At 40.3% G+C, this 21,250-nt stretch overlaps 1 protein-coding gene across 5 annotated transcripts in view; it reads right to left on the bottom strand.

Moving 5' to 3' along the window:
- Positions 1-21,250, bottom strand: part of EDN1 (endothelin 1) — a 103,488-nt gene that overhangs the window by 23,547 nt on the left and 58,691 nt on the right. For 3 of the 5 annotated variants that reach the window (XM_064362985.1, XM_064362986.1, XM_064362987.1), the window contains one exon: positions 5,945-7,676. In XM_064362985.1, the coding sequence (XP_064219055.1) occupies positions 5,945-6,027 (83 nt within the window). In that variant the 5' untranslated portion in view covers positions 6,028-7,676. Of the gene's footprint in view, positions 1-5,944; positions 7,677-21,250 lie in introns of those variants that run through there. The other 2 variants (XM_064362988.1, XM_064362989.1) reach the window with 2 other exon arrangements.

The following is a 21,250-nucleotide window of genomic DNA, read 5'->3' as shown; positions in this document are numbered from 1 at the left end:
ACCTCCTCAAATGTCCCGTTAAGGTCAATGGCTCTTTCTGTGCTTCCCTGGAAGACTTTCTTCACAGTTCTAATTCTCCACGATCTCTGAAAGGAAAGGCACTTACTGAAACTCAAGGACAGTGCAAGAATCTCACTTGAATAGTATGAGTCCACTAAAGCTTTTCCTATGGTCAGATGAATCGGGGTGCTAACTCACACTTCGGAAATTTGTGGATTCCTGAACTGTTGTTAGGACTAGGAACTTTTCGGGTAATCCATAACTTAAAAAAAAAAGTCCTGCCTGTAATTCTCTAGTGCATCTCTCATCAGCGTTTAATACATCCTTTTAAAATGAAAATAATTTTCCTGAATTTGGCATTGTCTTAAATTTTCTTTACCGTTATAGTTCTTGAATATATGCAAATCATCTAAATGATTCATAGTACATATACATATCCATCAATTGCATTATTAAAATTTTTAAGTTCTGAGAGAGACACTGTGCATCTCTCCCTTTGCCCTACCTCCCTACCACTGAGAAAAGGACCACATTTCAGAAAAATTGTTCTATCCCAGCCATAATACCTCCTTATGGTTCCATGAATGATTCATGCTCTCCCATCTCACAGACTTTCCACAGGCCTGAAATGTACTTCCACACATTTCTTCATTTGCCTAGTCTCTATCAGGACTTGGCTTGGATGTCACCTTTCCTGGGGAGGCCTCCTCTGACCCCCTTCCCTTAGCACCAGGCAAGGGATCCCTCCTCTGTGCTCCCAGTGCACACCATATGTTCCCACCTCAACACTTACAAGTCTGTAGAGCCGTCACAGTTTACTTGTCAGTGCTCATCACTGGGATGGGAGATTTTGGAGAAGATGAACTGTGCCTTTCCTGCCTGGACCCCCATTAGATCAGTGAGAGCAGTTCTAAGGCATTTATTAGCACCTGGAATAGCAGCATTCCCATTGTGTTCTTCCCTCCTGCTCTGCTCTAAACCCTTTCCCTGTTATCCCACTTTTTTTGTCCACACCTGACATTCCATTTCGAGTTTTGGAGTATCTTTTCCACTTCTTTTCTCTTTCAAGACTATCTTTGACACATATTCCTTAAAGAGTATGACTCAATAATTATTAGCTCCTTTTTCTTCCTTGATGTTTATTCTAGACTTATTTTGTATGTCTCAAAGTGTGAGATAAAATCACATAATTAATTTTTCCTCACCTGGCAATTCCTGTGGCCTCCTTAGTTTCCTAACCAAGGCTCAAATTCAAGCTTCTATGCGTCATCGCATCTTCCCCCACACTGTCCTATATCTGAAACAATGACTTACAAGGGTGGCCCTGGTTTCTGTGTCCTCTTCTAATACTAGTGAATTCTCCAGGGAGAAACCTTGTCAAGCAGTGACCAGTCTCTGAGTCACTGGGAAAGAAGGGAAGGGTTCCCACAACTTAACCATGGTAGCCTTGCGCCACCACAACCATAGACTTTTTCATGTAGACTTCTGTTTCTGTTCCCCATTCATTTATGTTCTGCATTTCTCCCACTTTATTTTCTCCTCTCTGCCTAAATAAGTCATTTAGGACTGTTAAAAAATTAGTTACTACCATAGGACCAGATAACACCTATAACTAAGATATCATTGTTATTTGAAGGGAAAGTAAAATAAAATGGGTAGTGTATGAGTTTATTAGGGCTGCCGTAACAAATAATTACAGACTGGGTGTCTTCAACAACAGACATGTCCTTTCTCACAATTCTAGAGCATAGAATTCCAAGATCAAGATGCCAGTAGGGTTATTTTACTGAAGGCTCCTTCGTTAGCTTGTAGATGGCTACCATCTCCCTCTGTCTTCACATGGGCAACCCTCTGTGCATGCACATGTCTGGTGTATTTCTGTCATGTCATAAACTCCTCTTCTTATGAGGACACTGGGTTAAACCACACCCTAGTAACCCCATTTTACCTTAGTTACCTCTTTAAATAACCTATCTCAAATATAGTGGCATTCTGAGGTGCAGGGGGTTAGCACTTCAACATATGAATTTGAGGAGGAAAGGGACACAGTGTAGCCCATAGCAGGTAGATTCTTGTTTTCATTCCCTTATCAAATTCAGAAATTATTACCTATCAGGCACATATCACTTGCCATTGGACAGGTCTAGCAGAAAGCTGTCTACAACCTGATCAAAGCTAAACACAGACCTCTACTTGCTGCTGGCATTCAGGAAACTTCTTCAAAACCTGACTTTATGCTTGGAGCCTGCAGCCATACTCCATCCCACATTCATCTCTGACTCTGCAATCCTTTTGCACTTAACATCAGGGTAAATGGTATAACCCTTTACGTGTTGGACTTGTCTCTTCAAATAAGTAGAGGGAACGGCAAAGTTGAGGATATGGCTCATAAAAGAAACCCCCATTTAAGAAATCAAGTGACCTGTGGTATCAAATTTTAGTAAAAAAGATCCTAGTATTAATATTACGAACTTGTGGGGACTGTCTTAGTCATCTTTGACTTTCTTCATCTCCTCCTACTCCCCAGCTCATCTTCTCTAGTTCTTCCCATCTTCTGGCTCTGGGGATATCTCCGTACCATGCCTTTTGTCTACAACAAGCTTGTCCAACCCATGGCTTGTGGGCAGCATGTGGTCCAGGATGGCTTTGAATGTGACCCAACACAAATTCATAGACTTTCTTAAAACATTGAGATTTTTTTTTTTTTGCGATTTTTTTTTTTTAAGCTCATCAGCTATCGTTAGTGTTCATGTGTTTTATGTGTGGCTCAAGACAATTCTTCTTTCAGTGTGGTTCAGAGAAGCCAAAAGATTGGACACCCCGCTCTAGAGCACTCTCTCTTCAATTTTTTCCCTTCCAACCCACTTACTGGATTTAAACAAGAAACTCAAATCATATCCTCTTATATATCTGCTTCTTTTATTTTGGGGAAAATGATGATTCTGTCCTTCAGAACCATTATCTGAAACCCACTTTTCCATACCTACTTTAGTCGCCTACAAACACTGAAGATCAGAGAGGTTAAGAATCTTCTGTCGTGTGTATACAGTTACTGGAGCTAAAGATTCAAGCCAGAGTTGATCTCTCTTAGACTTCAAGCTCCTAATCACAAGCCTTTGCTCCCATCTGTATTACCTCAGGTGCCTGGGTTTCTCCTCTTACTAGAGCCATTGGAATCTTGGTGAGCAAAGACCTACCCATAGGAAAAATGAGAATATTCGTACTATTATGAAAGCTTACATGCCTATTAATTTTACATTATGAATAACTCTTCATTCTTCACTCAGCGAAACCTCTTGAGTGTTTCAAGTAAAAATAGTTGTATTGGTAGAATGAAATTATTTTCTCAATGGAAATAATTGTAAACATTTCGATGAGGTTCAAAACAATAATTCATGAATTCAAACTTAAGTTTTAGAAAAGCTAGATCTTTATGATCTTTAGAGATCAAGACAAACAAGTATCACTTAAAATGCAAAGGTTAGTACACAAAGACAGTTTCTAGGAAACACATTCCTTCTTTTAAACAAGGAACTGGAAAAGATGAAGAAAATTATACTGAAATTAAGAAGCCACTCAGAAAAAGAAAACACAGGAGAGAAATGTGAGGAGCCTCAATTTTCATGAAAGATGTCCAAAATAATCCATTTAACCCTCTCTTCCACGATCTCATTGTGTTTGTGTAACTCCAGGCCAAGTATCAATAACATCCAAGTTGATTTATGGTGGTGAAAGGTTTTTCCGTGAGAACTCTGATGATGGAAGTTAAGAAATGAGTATTAGGAAGATAGAAGTCTCTCTACAAGCCCAGAGTGGTGGGACTGGACTGTGTCAAAGGAATGAAAAATGAGGCTGGTCGGCGAATGCCTAGTACCCCGTGTGAAAGCAGAGCTAACAACCAGATCTTAGGTGAATTTTTGTTCTCCATCAAAAATATGCATTTGTACACCCCACCTTTTGTAACAGATTCTTTTTATGCTAATTCCTCAAAGAAGTTGCTTCCACTGGTTTTGAAGACTGGGCAGTGTTCCCTAGATTTACCCAAAATTGTACATTTACTAGGTGAAATTTGGAAACTCAAGTGTAGCTACCTAGAAATCTGGAGATCACAAGCTGGCTTAAAAGTATTTGGGATTCCCTGAATCTTCTTCGTCTGTTAGAATATGCAGTACATTCTCTTTGATCTGTGTGATCCATTTCTCAAAACTTGGGCCAATAAAATATTTAAAATGCAAATAATTATAAGATGATAGGGCTGTCTTCAGTTATGTGTTCTGCTCTAAAGAAAATGTGCACATTGACTCCTTATAATTACCCAGAAATAAGACAGCACATGTAAACACTCAGCTCCCACAACCCCACCCACTTTGAATTATGCTCTAGGTTAAACATAAACATTTGGAGAACTGGGAGAGCAAAACACTGCCAAGTGGTTAATTGAAATTTTTTTTTTTTTTTGAGATGGAGTTTTGCTCTTATCACCCAGGCTGGAGTGCAATGGCGTGATCTCAGCTTACTGCAACCTCCCCCTCCCAGGTTTAAGCCATTCTCCTGCTTCAGCCTCCCAAGTAGATAGGATTACAGGTGCCCACAACCCCACCTGTCTAATTTTGGTATTTTTAGTAGAGACAGGTTTTCACCATATTAGTCATGCTGCTCTCAACCTCCTGACCTCCAGTGATCCACCCACCTTGGCCTCCCAAAGTGCTGGGATTGCAGGCGTGAGCTGCCGTGCCTGGCCTTGAAAATTTTTATGTGTCTACTTATAAGCCATACATCATTTTTATTTCCTGTTTTAGTTTCTCTACTCTCACTCCTCTTTGAGTCCAAAGTCAGAGTCATTCCCAGCAGATTTGTGCTTCAGCAAGGGATGATCCATTCTTTGGGAAGCCAGACCCACATCTGGCCCACCCTGAGTCAGAATTCAGCCAGGATTTCACACAGTCCCAGAAGGCTCCCACACAAGCCTCTTGTTCCATCAAGGCACACAACCTGGTCCAGGGATCATGAGCTAATACTGCATTTTCTGTCCTTTGTTGGTGTACCCCAAAGTTTCTTTCATCTATGCTTTTACTTTAATGAACAAATAATTTTAAATCCATCTTCCCTACCACTTCATTCCCTTCAAAGCATTCATGCAAATTACTTAGCCATCAGGTTTTCCCCAAAATATTTGTGCATGAAGTCACCCTCAAAAATCCCGATAGGCCTACGGCAATTAGGAGTATCTGAGATATTGAAACAATAGTTTGTGGAGGCATCTTCCCAAGTTCATTCCAAAGTTTCATTTGAAATGCTGCGGCTGCCAATTCTGTCCCATTGGTTCTGTTGATGTGCCCTTCCCCTCGACTCCCAGAATTTCTCCTCCCTAGTTACCTAATGGACTAATTCTGGTGACCCCCTCCCCATGTCTATAATTCTCCATTCCACTGAGAGCAGCCTGACCTTTCTGTGACCCATCCTTCCCCTTTTGACCTTTCTTTAACTCTAACCATATGTCTTCTGGAAACCCTGTTCTGCTGCCAAGCTCAGAAATTTGGAATCTTTTAAAATATATCCTTCTCCACCTCATCCCAGGTGAAACCTGGATTTCCCCCGATGACATAGTTCCCCTTGTAATTCTCAAGGTGCATCTACTTACCTCCCACGCAGCCTTTCCTCAGCACCTTAGCTTTAGGGGAAGTGTTCTGTATCCCCTGTGTGAACATTCAGCCTTTGTTTAATAATACTCTTCCCCTCCTTGTCAGTTTCACATCCTTGCCTAACCCCTACATCCATTCATCCACAGTTGTCCTCTTTCTCATTGTTTGGGAGCATCACAACCATCATTAAATTTAAAAATCAAGCCCCTGTTACCCAACTGGGACATGCATGCTACATAGGGTTGCCCATGTGAGCAGCCACACTACAGCAATTAATCCACACTTGTGATTTCAGAGCATACCTGTTCGTATCCTTCAATTTGCAGATTCCTTTGAAAGCAGACCTCTGTTGGCTCTGCTGAGGACTTCTCAATATGTGTAACATGGCTCAGATGCTTGAATCACATGGTTCTCATATTGTGCTTCAGTTTTAGTTGCTTGAAGATAGCTACTTTTCTCCTTGAGGTGTTTCCCCGAAGCAGATTTCAAAAAGTGCTCTACCAATGAATTTCAGTGAATCCAGAGTACTCCACAATCTATTAACAACTCACAAATAACTGGACACTCAAGTTACTTCCACCTTTTCACATAAACATCATTACAGTGATCATCTTTGCATATAAATCTGAATAGCATTTCTGATTATTTTCTTAGAAGCAATTTCTAGAAGTGAAAAATAGGGTCAGAATATTGGAATGTTTATAGCCTTTGTCACATAGTGACAACTTGCTTTCTGGAGTGGTCGTAACAGTTTATACTCTACCAGTACTGTTTGAGTATCTTACCACACCCTCTTTTCATATAACATTTCAACAAATCATTGCAGAGCAAATAGCCAAGATTGGAGCAAAAAGATCTAGGTTTATGGATCAGTGGTCTAAGTCCAGGAGAGAATTTGCTTACGCACCTGATATAATCAAGAGTTTGAAAAAAACAATATCATAAAGGCAATTAGTGCTATAAAAAAATAAAGACAATATGAAACTCCAGAGGGACAGGGGGGGCAAAAAACAGTAAAAGACATATAATCATTAAACATTAGTGAGTTTCACAGGGAACGATATTTACATGGTCATATGACATAAATGTAGTGATTCAAAAGTGATATAATTACATGAGTAAAATGGGAAAAAGAGGAGGGTGTATGCTGAGAGCTGAAATTTCATTTGTTACTGTTGAAATCAATATCTAAGGTATAAAACTGATAAAATAGGAAAAGCAGTTTATGCTTGTCACTCAGAGATATGAAGGTAAATATGAGAAGCAACAAAGCTAAGTGCTTGCTTTCAGAGAATTGAACTCAGAGTAGGGAGAAGGCAAGAAGCTTGATTTTCATATAAGATCCTTTTACCCATGAGCTCCTTACTTTTGATTTTTAAATTTTAACAATATTCTTAAATATGAAGATTTGAAGTCTTTACCAATTTTTAAAAATGGTATGACCTTGAATACAAGTATTATTATCATAAATCTATCAGAATGTCATATTTTGTCACATGTCTATGTACTTTACTTAACAAGAACTCTTATTAGTTTTCTTATTGATTTGTAAGAACTTTTTATATATTTGTCCACGATACTTGCTAAGAAATATTTTCCTCAGATGTTTGTTTGCTTTGTATTTTGCTTCTGAAATGGAAGAAATGTACTAAATAAATCAAGTTTTACCTTTTTCATACAGAAATTCTCAGAACACCAGTGTTTATGTCTATAGGGATTATTATTTTACTTTAAAGTTTTTAGATTTATCTTGGTATCTTCTTATTAGTTTTATTTATTTAATAAATAACTATATAAAGCATACTTGTGTCAGGCACTACTATAAACTCTTAAAATATGCTGTGTCATAATTATTTTCCAAACACAACTGGAAGCTATGATTAAAATAGTGTCTATTTACAATTCCTAAGTCACCTGCGTCCTTCATCACGTGTGCCATTGTTGATTGTCCTTGTCGTCACCGATTTTCCATTCTATAGATATTTCCTCAGTCAGAATCATTATTTTGTTAGCTTGTGTCCCCAAAATCCCTCACTGGAACATGTAAAAGAGAAATTTAGCTAATTCAGCATAAACTCACCATGAATCCTGTTAAATTTAAAAGGACTTCTGGCTGGTCCTGCTTGTCCCAACAAGGTACACAAGATGCAGAAATAGCACATTTAATTTGTCAATGATTTTTTGTGCCCAGCAAAATGGAATTTAGGAAATTTTTTTAGTAATATGAATACAAAGAAGAGATTTGTACCAAGGCATTATAGACTATGCAAATCTGAATAATCCTTCATCTTCAACTGCTTCAATTGCCAGTTTGCAGAAATCATTTCAACAGGCTTTTAAATATATCTGGCCTTGAAGACTCAGAGATATATAGGGTTATTTTCTTAGAGCATGCTTGTTAAGTCTGTTATTTTGAAGTTAGGGTAACAATATAAAATGTGTTTTTGGTTCATTTTTCTCTTACTCTCTTTTTTTATACCCTTTATTATATTGATACAAGTCATTGAGATTGTTATACATGATTTTAGTTTTGCTTCTCATGAACATTTGAGGTGATAATGTACAAAATGTGAAGAATTTCCAAGCAGGACCATTACTCCTGAAATAGTCATAGCTTAAGTAAAATTAATTAACTGAAAATTAAATATGGTTCTTAATGATTATTTTATTTGACAATATGAGTACTAGGATGCAAACAATTCTACAAAGATTACTAGTACTATGTAATTTAATTCTATTCTTCTATTATATTGTTATTAATGCTTTTTATAAACCTTGGATGGTTCAAAATGGATACTGTCATGGCACAGACCCAAGAACACCTGAGCCAGCATCACTTGGTGCATGCAGGAGCTCCCAGGGACAAAGTCCGCAGTGTTGTTTCCATGCTTTTGGCCTCTTGGGGAGACACATGCTCACCCGGGTCACAGACAGATGTGCCTTGGGACTGTGCTCCAGCAAAGGGACCCCAGGCCTGTTGCTCTTTCTTGTTATTAGGTTGATGGCTCATTGTGGAGGGTAGAGGTCGGGGCTCAGGAAAAACGTTCTAAACATTTTGAGTTCAGGTGCCAGGCAGTCTTTTTTGGATTTTAGGGGGTGGGGAATCTTTGATTTTTAGTTCGGTTTTGTTTGACAGGATCTCACTCTGTTGCCCATACTGGAGTGCAGTGATGCAACCATAGTTCACTGCAGCCTTGACCTCCTGGACTCAAGCACTCTTCCCGCCTCAGCCTCCCAGGTAGCTGGGACTATAGGTGTGCACCACTGTGGATAACTTTTTTTTAAATTTTTTGTAGAGATAGGAGTCTCACTTTGTTGCCCAGGCTGGTCTCAAACTCCTGAGCTTAAACAATCCTCCTGCCTTGGCCTTTCAAAGTGCTGGGATTACAGGTGTGAGCTACTGCACTGGCCAAGCAGTCTTGTTTCCTGTGCCAGCTTTTTAGAGGAGTGGTTACAGTGGGTTACAGAGGTTCCTAAGCACCTTGTGCTTTGAATAAGAAAAGTTGAATTTAGGAGCAGATCCCCTCACAGTCTGTAACAGTTATTAAAACTGTAATTGTGGCCAGGTGTGGTGGCTCCTGCCTGTAACCTTAGCCGTTTGGGAGGCCCAGGCTGGCAGATCACCTGAGGTCAGGAGATTGAGACCAGCCTGGCCAACATGGTGAAATCCCATCTCTACTAATAATACAAAAATTAGCTGGGCGTGGTGGCACATGTCTGTAATCCCAGCTACTTAGGAGACTGAGGCACGAGAATCGCTTGAACCTGGGAGACAGAGTTTGCAGTGAGCTGAGATCGCGCCACTGCACTACAGCCTGGGTAACGGAGCGAGATTTCATCTCAAAAAAAAAAAAAAAAAAGGAAATAAAACAAATCATCCATTAGAATATTTCTACATGTCCTTTGCCAAATAGTGGTATTATCCACCATCTCTTGTTTGATCTGGTCTGGAACTCCCTTGAAATTTCCAAGACCAACAGGATTTTCAGTGCCAGCATCCATGTCATTCCATGTTACACAGAAACATGTTACTCATTTATAAGACCAGCATTTCTAGATACCCACATTCACTCTCCAGCAACAGCATTTACACACCAAAGTTCACTTAGCGCAGCCTTCTAGGTAGTGAGTCAGATCCACACAGGAATTGGCATCACAGAAACCAAGTAGATGTTGTGGCCTGGAAAAAGATCCCTAGCAACCTGTGGCATGGTGGGAGCCAGCCTGCTTACACACCCCACGTGGCATGACACGAGCCAAGGCCTAGAGCACTGCAGGCTACCAGATCATCCATGAAACATGTAATAAAAATGTGCGTAGTGATCTCACAAAGTATTTCCAAATGTAGTCATCCATTCGACCAATGTTGACTGAGCACCTGCTATGCACCAGTTGGTGTTCTAGGTACTGCAATGAAAGTAAATAAGTATGTTCAATACTGCTACATAATAACAATTGATCTTACAAGGGTCTCAAAAAGCAATCAGGATAGGTACTGTTATCTCTAGTTTGAGATGGAAAACTGAGGTGGAGATAGGTTAGTGGTGTGACATTGGCTAACGGGTGACAGTGTTACAGGGACCTAGGTTTTCTGATCCAGGGTTCTTTCCACCCCAAGAGTTTATACCGCTTTTTATCCCAAAGGCTCACAAGGCTAAACTAAGAACAGTAAAGCTGGAAACAACAAGTTCAAGAGAGGAAAAAAAAAAAAGTCAAAAGATTATATAAAAGGAGGAAAAGAGATAGGAAAACCAGATAGTGGCAGAACAATTAATTCTAATATACAGCCTTGACATTCACACTAACCCCAAGCAGCAGGGTTAAGATGCTGCCTGTGTGTGCACGCCCAGGACCTTGCCAGTGGCTCTCAGGAGAGGGACTTTTGAACTGATTGATATTCTTGGCACGGAAGGACAATGTCATTGCAACTCCTAAGCAGATTGCTGTCTGGGAAAATGGTTTTCCACCCAGGCAAGTTTTCTCAAATGTTAAGAAGTGATTGCATGTGAGCCGCAGGTGCTCTTGCGGTCTCTTGGACCCTAAGATGAGGGCTGTGGAAGGAAGCCTCTCAGATGCTGCCCCTTGTCCACAGGTGGCTTGGGTTGGACAGACCACTCAGAAACACTTCCCCTGCACCTTCCATTTAAATCCTGTGCTACAATCTAAAGGGCAGAGGAGGGCATGATGAAATTATAAGAGGAAGAGGCTAAGAGCATTTTCAAGAGCCATATGGCTAGGAAGAGGGAGGAAAGCAGCCGTTCTTCTCTACACACAACAGAAGTGTATGCAATTTCTTTAAGAATCTTCTTCTTCCTTTGTGGGGTAAAATATGGGTCACGTAAATACAGCATCGTTGGCAATTACTTGCTGGCGACACACGGAGAAGATTCTGCTACCTATAAACAGCTAGTAAATATGAACTGTTTTCTGCTTTAAAAAGACAAGAAGATCATATTTCCCTTCTCTTCAGCTGATTGTCCCTGCCCACCCACATCCTCTTCCTCTTCAACACTTTCTGCCCAAATCTCCAAATAATCACCCCACTCACTCACACCAGGCCAATGGCTGGTAGGCTCCTTGGCCAAGTTTACCCTCTGGTTGCAAAGGGGAAGGAAAAATGCATTTGTGCTTTCAGAATGAGAGCCTTCAGAACACCAGGGGTGGAGGGCTTGGTCATCTGAGGGTGTTTCTATAATCTGGAATTCTAAATTTACCAAGTGATATAACCCAGGCTGAAAGAATTTCTTCCTTTCTATGAATTTCCACCCATCAGTAGAAGTAGAAGCTGAAAAAGCTCACAGAGGTCACACTTTCCCCGCAGGTTTTCAGTTATTTGGAACACTCCACTTTAGGGATTTCCAAAGTCACTGGGCTCATTGGAATATTCTATGTTTATTGAAATGAAACGTGTTTGCTGAGTCTGGCTGGCCAAGTGATTCCAAAGAGTGAAAAAGAAAAGGCATTGAACTAATCAGGAAGGCTACCCAGTTCCACTTCCAGTTTCCTAGGTGATGGTGGGTGAATAAAGTCATTTTCTTCTCAGTTTCTTCATCTCTAAAATGGAGATGATATCAAGTCCTATGTAACCATATCACAGAAATGTGTTAAAATAACATAATACATGATAAATGTTTAGGAAAATAGTTGCTGAAAATGCATTCAAAGTGGAGTTTGTAGCCATTTATTAAATTATTGCCACTTCTTAAATTCTGAAATGTTTTCAGGGTAGAATTTTTTAAAAGACATTTTGTGACTTCTTTACGCTAATAGTTATGGGTGATATTGGTAAAATATTTCTCGTACATTGATCTTAAACTCAGTTATCACAGTCTTTTGTAACGTTTTGCCCTTGGTTTATTTGTTCCTGATAGGGTAGAGGATGGTGGAAAAGTTGCTTAATTAAAAGCCATATTATTGTAAATGTCATCTATGTGGGGTCGATGGGTCTTGTAGTTTAATATTAGAATACCCTAGAGCAGCAAATTGCAAAGTGTGGTCTTTGGACCCCTGGGCTTCTCTGAGATCCTTTTGCAGGACCATAAGAACAAAACTTTTTTAAAAATAATATTAAGATGTTATTTGCCTTCTTTACCATGTCGACATTTGCAGTCATCATGAGCATGAAGCACTTATAATCTACTCTGACACTTATACAGTTGCTATGAGTTGTAGACTGAAATAGCATATTTTTTCATGGAACTATTTTTTCCTTAAAAGACAACTGACTGCAAACTATTGCTATTCATACTTGGTTGTTTGACAGACTTTTCCTTGAGACTAAATAGAGAGCCTGTCACTTCAAAAAAAAAATGACAAACATTATTTGTAGCTGAAAAATAACCTTGGAACCTTCAAGCAAAACTTTAAATTTTGGTGAACTTGTATCTGCTTGTGTAAGCCTGACCGCTTCTCAATGCCTCGAAGACTTTTCTATTGAGATCAATGATATTAACAAATGTGATTTTTTTGAAATGTTGTATAGCCAACCTTTGAAAGTTCAAAAATTCACTCAATGAATTAATATTTTCCAAATAATTGATGCATTACCTGGCAAAATCATGCATGGGCAAAAGATCCACAAGGAAAATATAATTGATTTTATTAAAATTAGTTAATTTATTTAATTTGTATTGAGTTTATTGTTGTTTTAAACAAATAAATATTTTAAATGTTTTTAAAATATTTCTTTGATATAGTAAATATATTCTTTGATATAGTAAATATAACCCACATAACTGAAAGCTTACTGGGATCCTCAATACTTTATAAAGGGTAAATGGATTCTGAGAACAAAAACTTTCAGAATGACTGTGCTACAAGTCTTAGCTTATATTCTGCAATGAGATAACATCTATAACATAAAAAGAGAGAGTTTCCGTCACAAGTAACTACTTTCTCAATTGACAAATAAAAAAAGAATATTCATATAAATTAGGTTATATCCAACAAAAGTTTTTCTAAAGAAGTATTATTTATTTTCAAAACAGAATATTACATTTTAGTGAATTAAATTTGAATCATTATACACTTTACTCATTCACATAACAAATACATTAAGTTCCTGTTCACTGTAGGCTTTTGGGGATATAACAATAAATGAATGTGATCTGTCTTCAAGTAGCTCATAGTTTATAAAACCATCAGAAAAGGAAATTCTTCTCACACTCATTTTATTTATGTAGGTATGAATTCAGCATTCATGTATTTGTTGTGTCCCTCTGAGCCAGGCACTACTATAGACATTGGGTTGACAGATGCAGGACTTGTTAACCCTTCTTGGAACTCACAGTTCTGAGTACAGATAGGAATACAGTTGACCCTTGAACAACATGGGTTGAACTATGCAGATGTACCTATACAAGGATTTTCATCAATAATAGTTATCCCCAGTGTGCCTGCCTTTCCTGCCTCCTCTTCCACCTCTTCAGCCTCTGCCACCCGGGAGACAGCAAGACCAGCCCCTCCTCTTCCTCCTCCTCCTCTTCCTCATCCTCCTTCTCTTCTTCAGCCTACTCAATGTGAAGACATGGCAGATGAAGCCCTTTATCATGATCCACTGTTACTCACTGAATCGCAAATATATTTTCTCTTCTTGATGATTTTTTAAATAACATTTTCTTTTCTTTAGCTTATTTCATAAGAATACAGTAATATATCTAGAACATACAAAATGGGTATTAATCGACTGTTTATGCTATCACTAAGGCTTTTGGTCAACAGCAGTTATTACTAGTTATGTTTTTGGTAAATCAAAAGTTACCTGTGGATTTTTTACTGCAAAGTGAGTTGGTGACCCTATCCCTAAAGTTGTTCAAAGATCAACTGCAATTATACAAATGAATACTCCAGCGCAATTAAGTGCTCAGGTGGGTAGGTACAGAACTCCTCGAGAGATATCACAGAGACCTGAACCCAGTCTAGAGAACAGAAACAGCCTTCACGAGAATCATAATGGTTAATAGACAGCATTCCAACCAGAAGAAATATTATATACAGCCCCATGAAAAGGGCTGGAGAAACGGAAAGGTCAGTGTAGTGAAAGCATGGTCAGTCAGAGGAGGAAGGAGCCACAGTGACCTGGCAAGGCAAGCAGAGATCCAAGGCCACCTCGCCAGGGAGCAGCGAGGCTGAGATTCAAACCAGGATCTGCCTCATCCCGGGGTTTAACTAGCACCTCACTATCTCCCCTCAAAAAATAAATTACGCCACGCACCATGGGATATACTTTATGACCACATTTGCATGTGTCACTGACAGCAACCTTATAAGGTAGGTCCATAGAGAGACCTATTTTATAGACGAAATGACCGAGGCACAAAGAGGTAAAATAACTTGCCCAGGGCAAGTGTTACAAAGTCAGAAAGTAGCAGAGGCAGAGTTGGGACTCAAGCGGTTGACTTGAGAGGTCACACCCTTCAGAGGTCACCACTCACTCCACCACCTTCTAGTCCACACGATTACTGGGTGGTAGACCCAGTCCTTGCAATCAGGTGAGTCAAATCTCTCCACCACTTTAGAGCATGACCATTCCCATTAGAAATTAGCCTAGAGAGAACTGATTATAAAATCACACTAACTAATGGGTGACACCCTCAAAATCCCTAGAGACTGCAAACTTCCAGACAGTCTTTGGTATAGATGGTCAAGGGATTCCCAGGCTGCTTCCTGGGTGCCACCTGAAGTGCAACCGCTTCGCAGCAAAGAGGAATATGCTGTTGAGGAAATTCTTTCAAAGCTGAATCTCATCCTTCCTCATTCCAGATAAATTGCATTAATGCATAGCCTATTACCTAATGGGGCTGTGGTTTAACTTCCTTCTCCCAGGCCTTTTTTGGGAAAGTAGTAAAGATGGGAGCAGGCTGCAGAGCATGGGCTGGACTCTTTCAAAAGAAATTCCCACCACCACACCCTTGTTGTCTTTGGTTTACTGAGTTTAAATTTGTAACAGAAGTATGTAAATGTAATTTGCAAAACTTACTTAAGATAAACCACCTGCTAGAGAATGCAACAGAATGGAAACAATGATTGAGTCTTCAAAAAAGTGTTACTCATACGATCATCTCCGATGAAAATGAGTAAGAGGAAAAAGAATAAACTGGCTTCAATTCTCAACACCTTTAATTTCCAAAAGAACAGGTGAGCAATTACATCAATATTCCACTTATCATAGAGCAACGGGTCACCTCATCAGACAAAAACATAGAGCCATGCTTCTTTTGCAAATAAACTTTATGAAGCTAGTACTGGGCCTACAAAAACCCAATTGTTCCAATGCCTCTCTCTTTTCCTCTCCTTGAACCATCTCTCCCACTGAGATGTCTACAGATGTCTGCTTATAAAATGCGTTCTAATCTTCCCACAGTGTAAATGTCTTCCAAGAGCAGTTAGGATTGGGTTCTGCTAACAGTGACTGAAAATCCAAAATCAAAGTGGTTTTCAGGGAATAAAAATTTGCACACTCATGAATGTAAGTGATCTGGGGCTGGCATAATGGCTCCACCATGCTCAGAGAGTCCAGTGCTTTCTACCTTGATGTTCCATCTCCCTCAGCACACAGCAGAAGCAGCACCAGCCATCACATCTGCATCCAGGCAGCAGGATGCAAAAAAGAGGCAGATAAAGCCACATGATCTCCCATTAAAGACACTTCCTGGGAGTTGCACACCACTGCTACTTCCAGTCCTTGGTTCTTTCAGGTTCATAGAACCTGAGGAAGAATAGATATTGAAGGACAGCTATGTCTCCCCTTTAGCCACCCATGTATCACAGTGTACTCTTATTTCCATGTTTAAAATGCACTCAATGCCTCTACTCCCAGAGAAAGAATCCCAAAGTTCCATCAAGTTCATGCATCTGGTTCTAAGTCCAGGATTTTCAGGTAATATTCCATGCTCCTTATCAGGTCTGAGCATGACTACTCATTTTCCGGGACCCTACAAAATAAAAATGGAAGTTACCTAATACAACACACCCACTAGTGCAATAAGAAAGGGACGAACTATGAACAAACATTTCTCCCATTCAGAAAATCAAAAAGTAAGAATCACAAAATAGTTACTTACCTCTAAAAATTATCAGATCCCACTGGGCAGAAAGAAAACAAAATCATGAGAGTCTGCTGGACTCTCATCTGCTCACTGGGAAAGACTTCTTTATTCACTGTCACCTGTGGGTTTTTCTCTCCCTTTAGGAAATGTTCCCCTGCTCCTAATACTCCCAAGCGTTCACCTTTCTTGAAGGCTTTACAGATTTCACAGTCTTCCTGCTAGTGCTGTCTGGGAAAGATGGTCACCTTAGGTATTAAATGGTCAAAGGCTTTTGCAGGCTAGACTGCTGGTCTCTTTGTCAAGGCAAAACTTCATGGCATGTGTCCTATTTGAATTCAACCAATTCTGCCTATAAGCAATCAGAACAATGTCTGAAGATGGGTTTTATCCATAATACCTTTGCTTTTATTTTATAACCTCTATGTTCCACCAAATCCTCTCTCTCAACCTAGAGAAAATCGTGATTTTCTTTTTTTTTTTTGCTTTTCAGTTTTTGTTTGTTTGTTTGTTTTTGAGACAGAGTTTCACTCTATCACCCAAGCTGGAGTGCCATGTTGCAATCTTGGCTCACTACAACCTCTGCCTCCTGGGCTCAAGCGATTCTCCTGCCTTAGCTTCCTGAGTATCTTGAACCACAGGCACACACCACCACACCCCGTTAAATTTTGTATTTTTTGTAGAGACCAGGTCTCCCTATGTTGCTCAAGCTGGTCTCAAACTCCTGGGCTCAAGCAATTTTCTTGCCTCAGCCTCCAAAGTGCTGGGATTATAGGCATGAGCCACTGCACCAGGCCTGTTCCCTCTATTTTCAACAGATTTTTACCTGATGGTCCAAAATGGTTCTTCTAGCTTAAGCCATCATCATATTTGGGTTATTGTGGGTGGGATGAGAAAAGAGGCAGGAGAAGGGCCTACCCCCATCCCTAAAAGATACATTCTGGGAGGCATATACATTTCTTTTGTTTATATCCATTGACCAAAGCTTAGTCATTTGGTCAAATCTGCTAGAAAGGGAGTCAAGAAGATGTAGTTTTTCTTCTAGGTGGCCATGACCTAGCTAGCATTTTGAGGCTTTATTATAGAGTCAGAAAAGAAACAAGAACATTCGAGTATAATTAGCAATCCTATTATGTTAATATGTGTATTTTTAAATGGGTTTATGGAGGTGGACAGTTACTATAGAGAGTGTAATACACATCACAGATAGAGAGGAACACAGAGAACTGAGGCGACATTCTGCAAGCAACGCTGCTTATCTCATTTGCCCACTCTGGGCCCAGAATTGTCACAGAACCCAGAATTGAGGTTCTTTGGTCAACATAGAATGAGGCCCACTGTGTGCCAGGAACTGAGTATTCACAGGCCTTGCTGAACATCTGCCTAATTTATACTGAAGAAGTTTCTATAAGTTGGAATTTTATTCCAATAACTAAAAGATCCATTGAGAAGGGCTAAACTCACCCAACTGATATAATACATGCAGTTTTTCAAACAACTGGCTTCAGTGCTGTATATATTTATACACCAATCTAGAAATAATCGACAGTATGGTTCTCATGTAACTTCTATTTCATCTTCACTGGGAAATTGGGATGCTTTGGTCAAGAGGAGCTAAAGGCAATGCCTTGTTGCACAGCCTGGCTGGGTCCTATTCTTTCATTTTCCTGTTTGATTTCGATTTTGTGGCTACAATGCTGATTTTCTTGTATCAGCTTGTGATTGCAAGGGAAGAATTCTGCATCTCTCTTTCTACAAGAACTAAATGTCCGTGCTTTAACCACAGCTGCATCAGCTGTGGTTCTAAGCGAGGACAGCTGGCAGTCTCAGGGTTGTATTAGTTAACCCCGGAAAGTGCTTCCCCTCCGCCTCTTTGTATGTTCACGGCTGGTTATCCGACAAATGCTCTCTGACCAACCTCCTCCTGGCACAGAGGTCACTGAGTCTGTGGCACTTCCTGTCCTATGGTGCTATCGCCTCTTCTGTAGACACTTGAATGGGAGTAGAGAGGGCAGGGGAGACCTTCACTTCCCCCATGACACAGGACTTGAGAAATGATTCCACTGGGACAGGGACTGGCCTTATCATAGCACAAATGTGCTATCATACCCCAGAGGAACTTCTACATCTCCTCAAGCCCAAACTCTCGTGAAAACCAAATCACAAAGAAATAGAAGCATAAGGCTGGGCACGGTGGCTCACGCCTATAATTCCAGCACTTTGGGAGGCCGAGGCGAGAGGATCACAAGGTCAGGAGATCGAGACCAACTGGTCAACGTGGTGAAACCCCGTCTATACTAAAAATACCAAAAATTAGCTCAGCATGGGGGCACACACGGGAGGCTGAGGCAGGAGAATCACCTGAACCCAGGAGGTGGAGGTTGCAGTGAGCTGAGATTGTGCCACTGTACTCCAGCCTGGCAACAGAGTGAGACTCTGTCTCACAAAAAGAAGAACAAGAGGAAGAAGAAGGAGGAGGAGGAAGAAGAAATAGAAGCATGGACTTAAATTGGTTTTCTGTAGCACTTTGGGGTTTTTGTTTTGTTTTTGAGACGGAGTCTTGCTCTTTCACCCAGGCTGGAATGTGGAGTGCAGTGGCATGATCTCAACTCACTGCAACCTCTGCCTCCCAGGTTCAAGCAATTCTCTGCCCCAGCCTTCTGAGTAGCTGAGATTACAGGCGCCCACCACCACACCCGGCTAATTTTTGTATTTTTAGTAAACACTTGGTTTCACCATCTTGGCCAGGATGGTCTTGAACTCCTGACCTCGTGATCCACCCACCTTGGCCTCCCAAAGTGCTGGGATCACAGGCATGAGCCACCACACCCAGCCGGGTTTTCCTTTTTTATGGGTCTAGATTGATTTCCATGTATTAACCTTTGAGCGCATGAGAAATGTCCATTCTCCAACGATGCAGTTTGGGAGTGTTAAGTCACTTTCTATAATAGAGACAATTTTCTGCACCAAGAATAGAAGTATATGAAACATTCTTCAACTAGAGCTCGGATCCCACAGGACATCAGTGTCTGTATAGCATCATTATAAAGTACAGGCAGTCCCGGAGTAGCAGATCATCATATGGTCCCAGGATCAAAACCTCAGTCATTCAGCAGATTATGAGGAATGACACTAGGAGTTCCACTCTTTCATTCCAGAGCAAAGTCAGAATCTCGTTTACTGGATGTCCCTCACAAATTCTAAAATACAGCAATACAGCAATATGCTTTCTCATGCAAGCATCCACGCATTTATCAAAATTTAACAAATTCATAAAAAATCTGTAAGTTTACAATTTCATAAGACTTTTTGGTCTTCTCTTCCAGCCTAGGTATCACTTTCTCAGGACTATCTCCTCCCTGACAACATCTTTATATTCTTTGAGGATAAAAGGTTTTCTCCATCTTTGTTCCAGTTAAGAAATACTAGCCTAATTAATTAGAAGCACACTGGGACTGTCACTAAAGCTTACTCAGTATAGGAGTTTTATAATAAAGCATTTAGAATTCTGACAGTTTTTTCCCTAATTTCATCTTCCATATCGAATATTTTAGGAAAATGAATTTATATATAAAGATTCCTTCTTAAAGTGAAAATCTACTTTTACTATTAATTGTTTGGCATCAGGGCTGGGCACGGTGGCCCACGCCCTAATCGCAGCACTTTGGGAAGCCAAGGCAGGTGGATCACCTGAGGTCAGGAGTTTGAGACCAGCACCATCAACATGGTGGAACTCCATCTCTACTAAAAATACAAAAAAATTAGCCAGGCGTGGTGGCACACGCCTGTATTCCCAGCTACTGGGGAGGCTGAGGCAGGACAATCACTTGAACCTGGGAGGCAAAGGTTGCAGTGAGCCAAGATCATGCCACTGCACTCCTGCCTAGGTGACAGAGTGAGACACAGTCTAAGAAAAAAAATTTATTTAGCAACAAAATTACTCCTTCACTGGGAGGAATTAGAAGATGTACATTCAAATTTATTCCTTGATTGAATGGAAAAATCTCTGAAGTGAGATAATACTTTTCTTTTTACTTGCAACCAAGGAGTAAGTTTTATTCCTATGGAATGAAACAGGGATTCCTTTTCAACTATTCAGTTGAAATAAGCCAAGAACCAATTCAGTCATCTCAAACATAAAATACATTTTTAAAATACTATTATTGTTATGAAATCTTGTATACAAGAAAAACATTGAGAAACAATCTTTTGAAAGTCTGCTTGTAAAGCCAGTGTCAGGATAGCTCTGTACGACGTATGCTTTGTGTCTTAGAGAAACCAGCATGTCTGCAACAGAAGTCTGTGTGATGGCAATACTGCAGAGCTACACTGTCCAGTATGGTCACATGTGGCTATTTAAATTTAAGTTAATGAAAATTAAATAAAATTAAACCCTTGGTCCATCAGTCTTACTGGCCACATTTCCAATGCTCAATAGCCACCTATGGCCATTGCAGAGCACAAATAGCATTTTCTTTTCCGTTTTTTTGAGACAGAAAAAACAGAGTCTCGCTCTGTTACCCAGGCTGGAGTGCAATGGTGCAATCTTGGCTCACTGCAACCTCCACCTCCTAGGTTCAGTGATTCTCCTGCCTCAGCCTCCAGAGCAGCTGGGATTATAGGCACACGCCACCACGCCCAGCTAATTTTTGTATTTTTAGTAGAGACAGGGTTTCACCAGGTTGTCCAGGCTGGTCTCAAACTCCTGACCTCAGGTGATGCACCCACCTCGGCCTCCCAAAGTGCTGGGATTACAAGTGTGAGCTACCATGCCCGGCACAAACAACATTTTCTACATTGGAGAAAGTTCTGTTGGACAGCTCTGTTTTAGAGTCTACTCTAGTACAGATTATCTGTTAAAAGAATAGCTCAACAAATAGAGATCTCAAGTAAGAAATTCAGAGCGAGAGCACAGGGAGAAAGCAGAATGGGAGAGGCTTTGAAACAAACAGGCATTGTCTTGGCACTACATTCTAGCCGTTCAAGGGAAGACCGCCCATGACAGTGCTTCCTCTTCTCATGGCACTTTTTGTATTTGTTTCTGGTGTATGGAAAGTCAGGGAG

The sequence above is a fragment of the Aotus nancymaae genome, unplaced genomic scaffold (genome assembly GCF_030222135.1).
Source record: "Aotus nancymaae isolate 86718 unplaced genomic scaffold, 86718_ANA_hifiasm-v0.15.2.pri h1tg000051l, whole genome shotgun sequence".
Classification (NCBI taxonomy): Eukaryota; Metazoa; Chordata; class Mammalia; order Primates; family Aotidae; genus Aotus; species Aotus nancymaae.
This window is presented reverse-complemented; position numbering and strand designations above follow the sequence as displayed.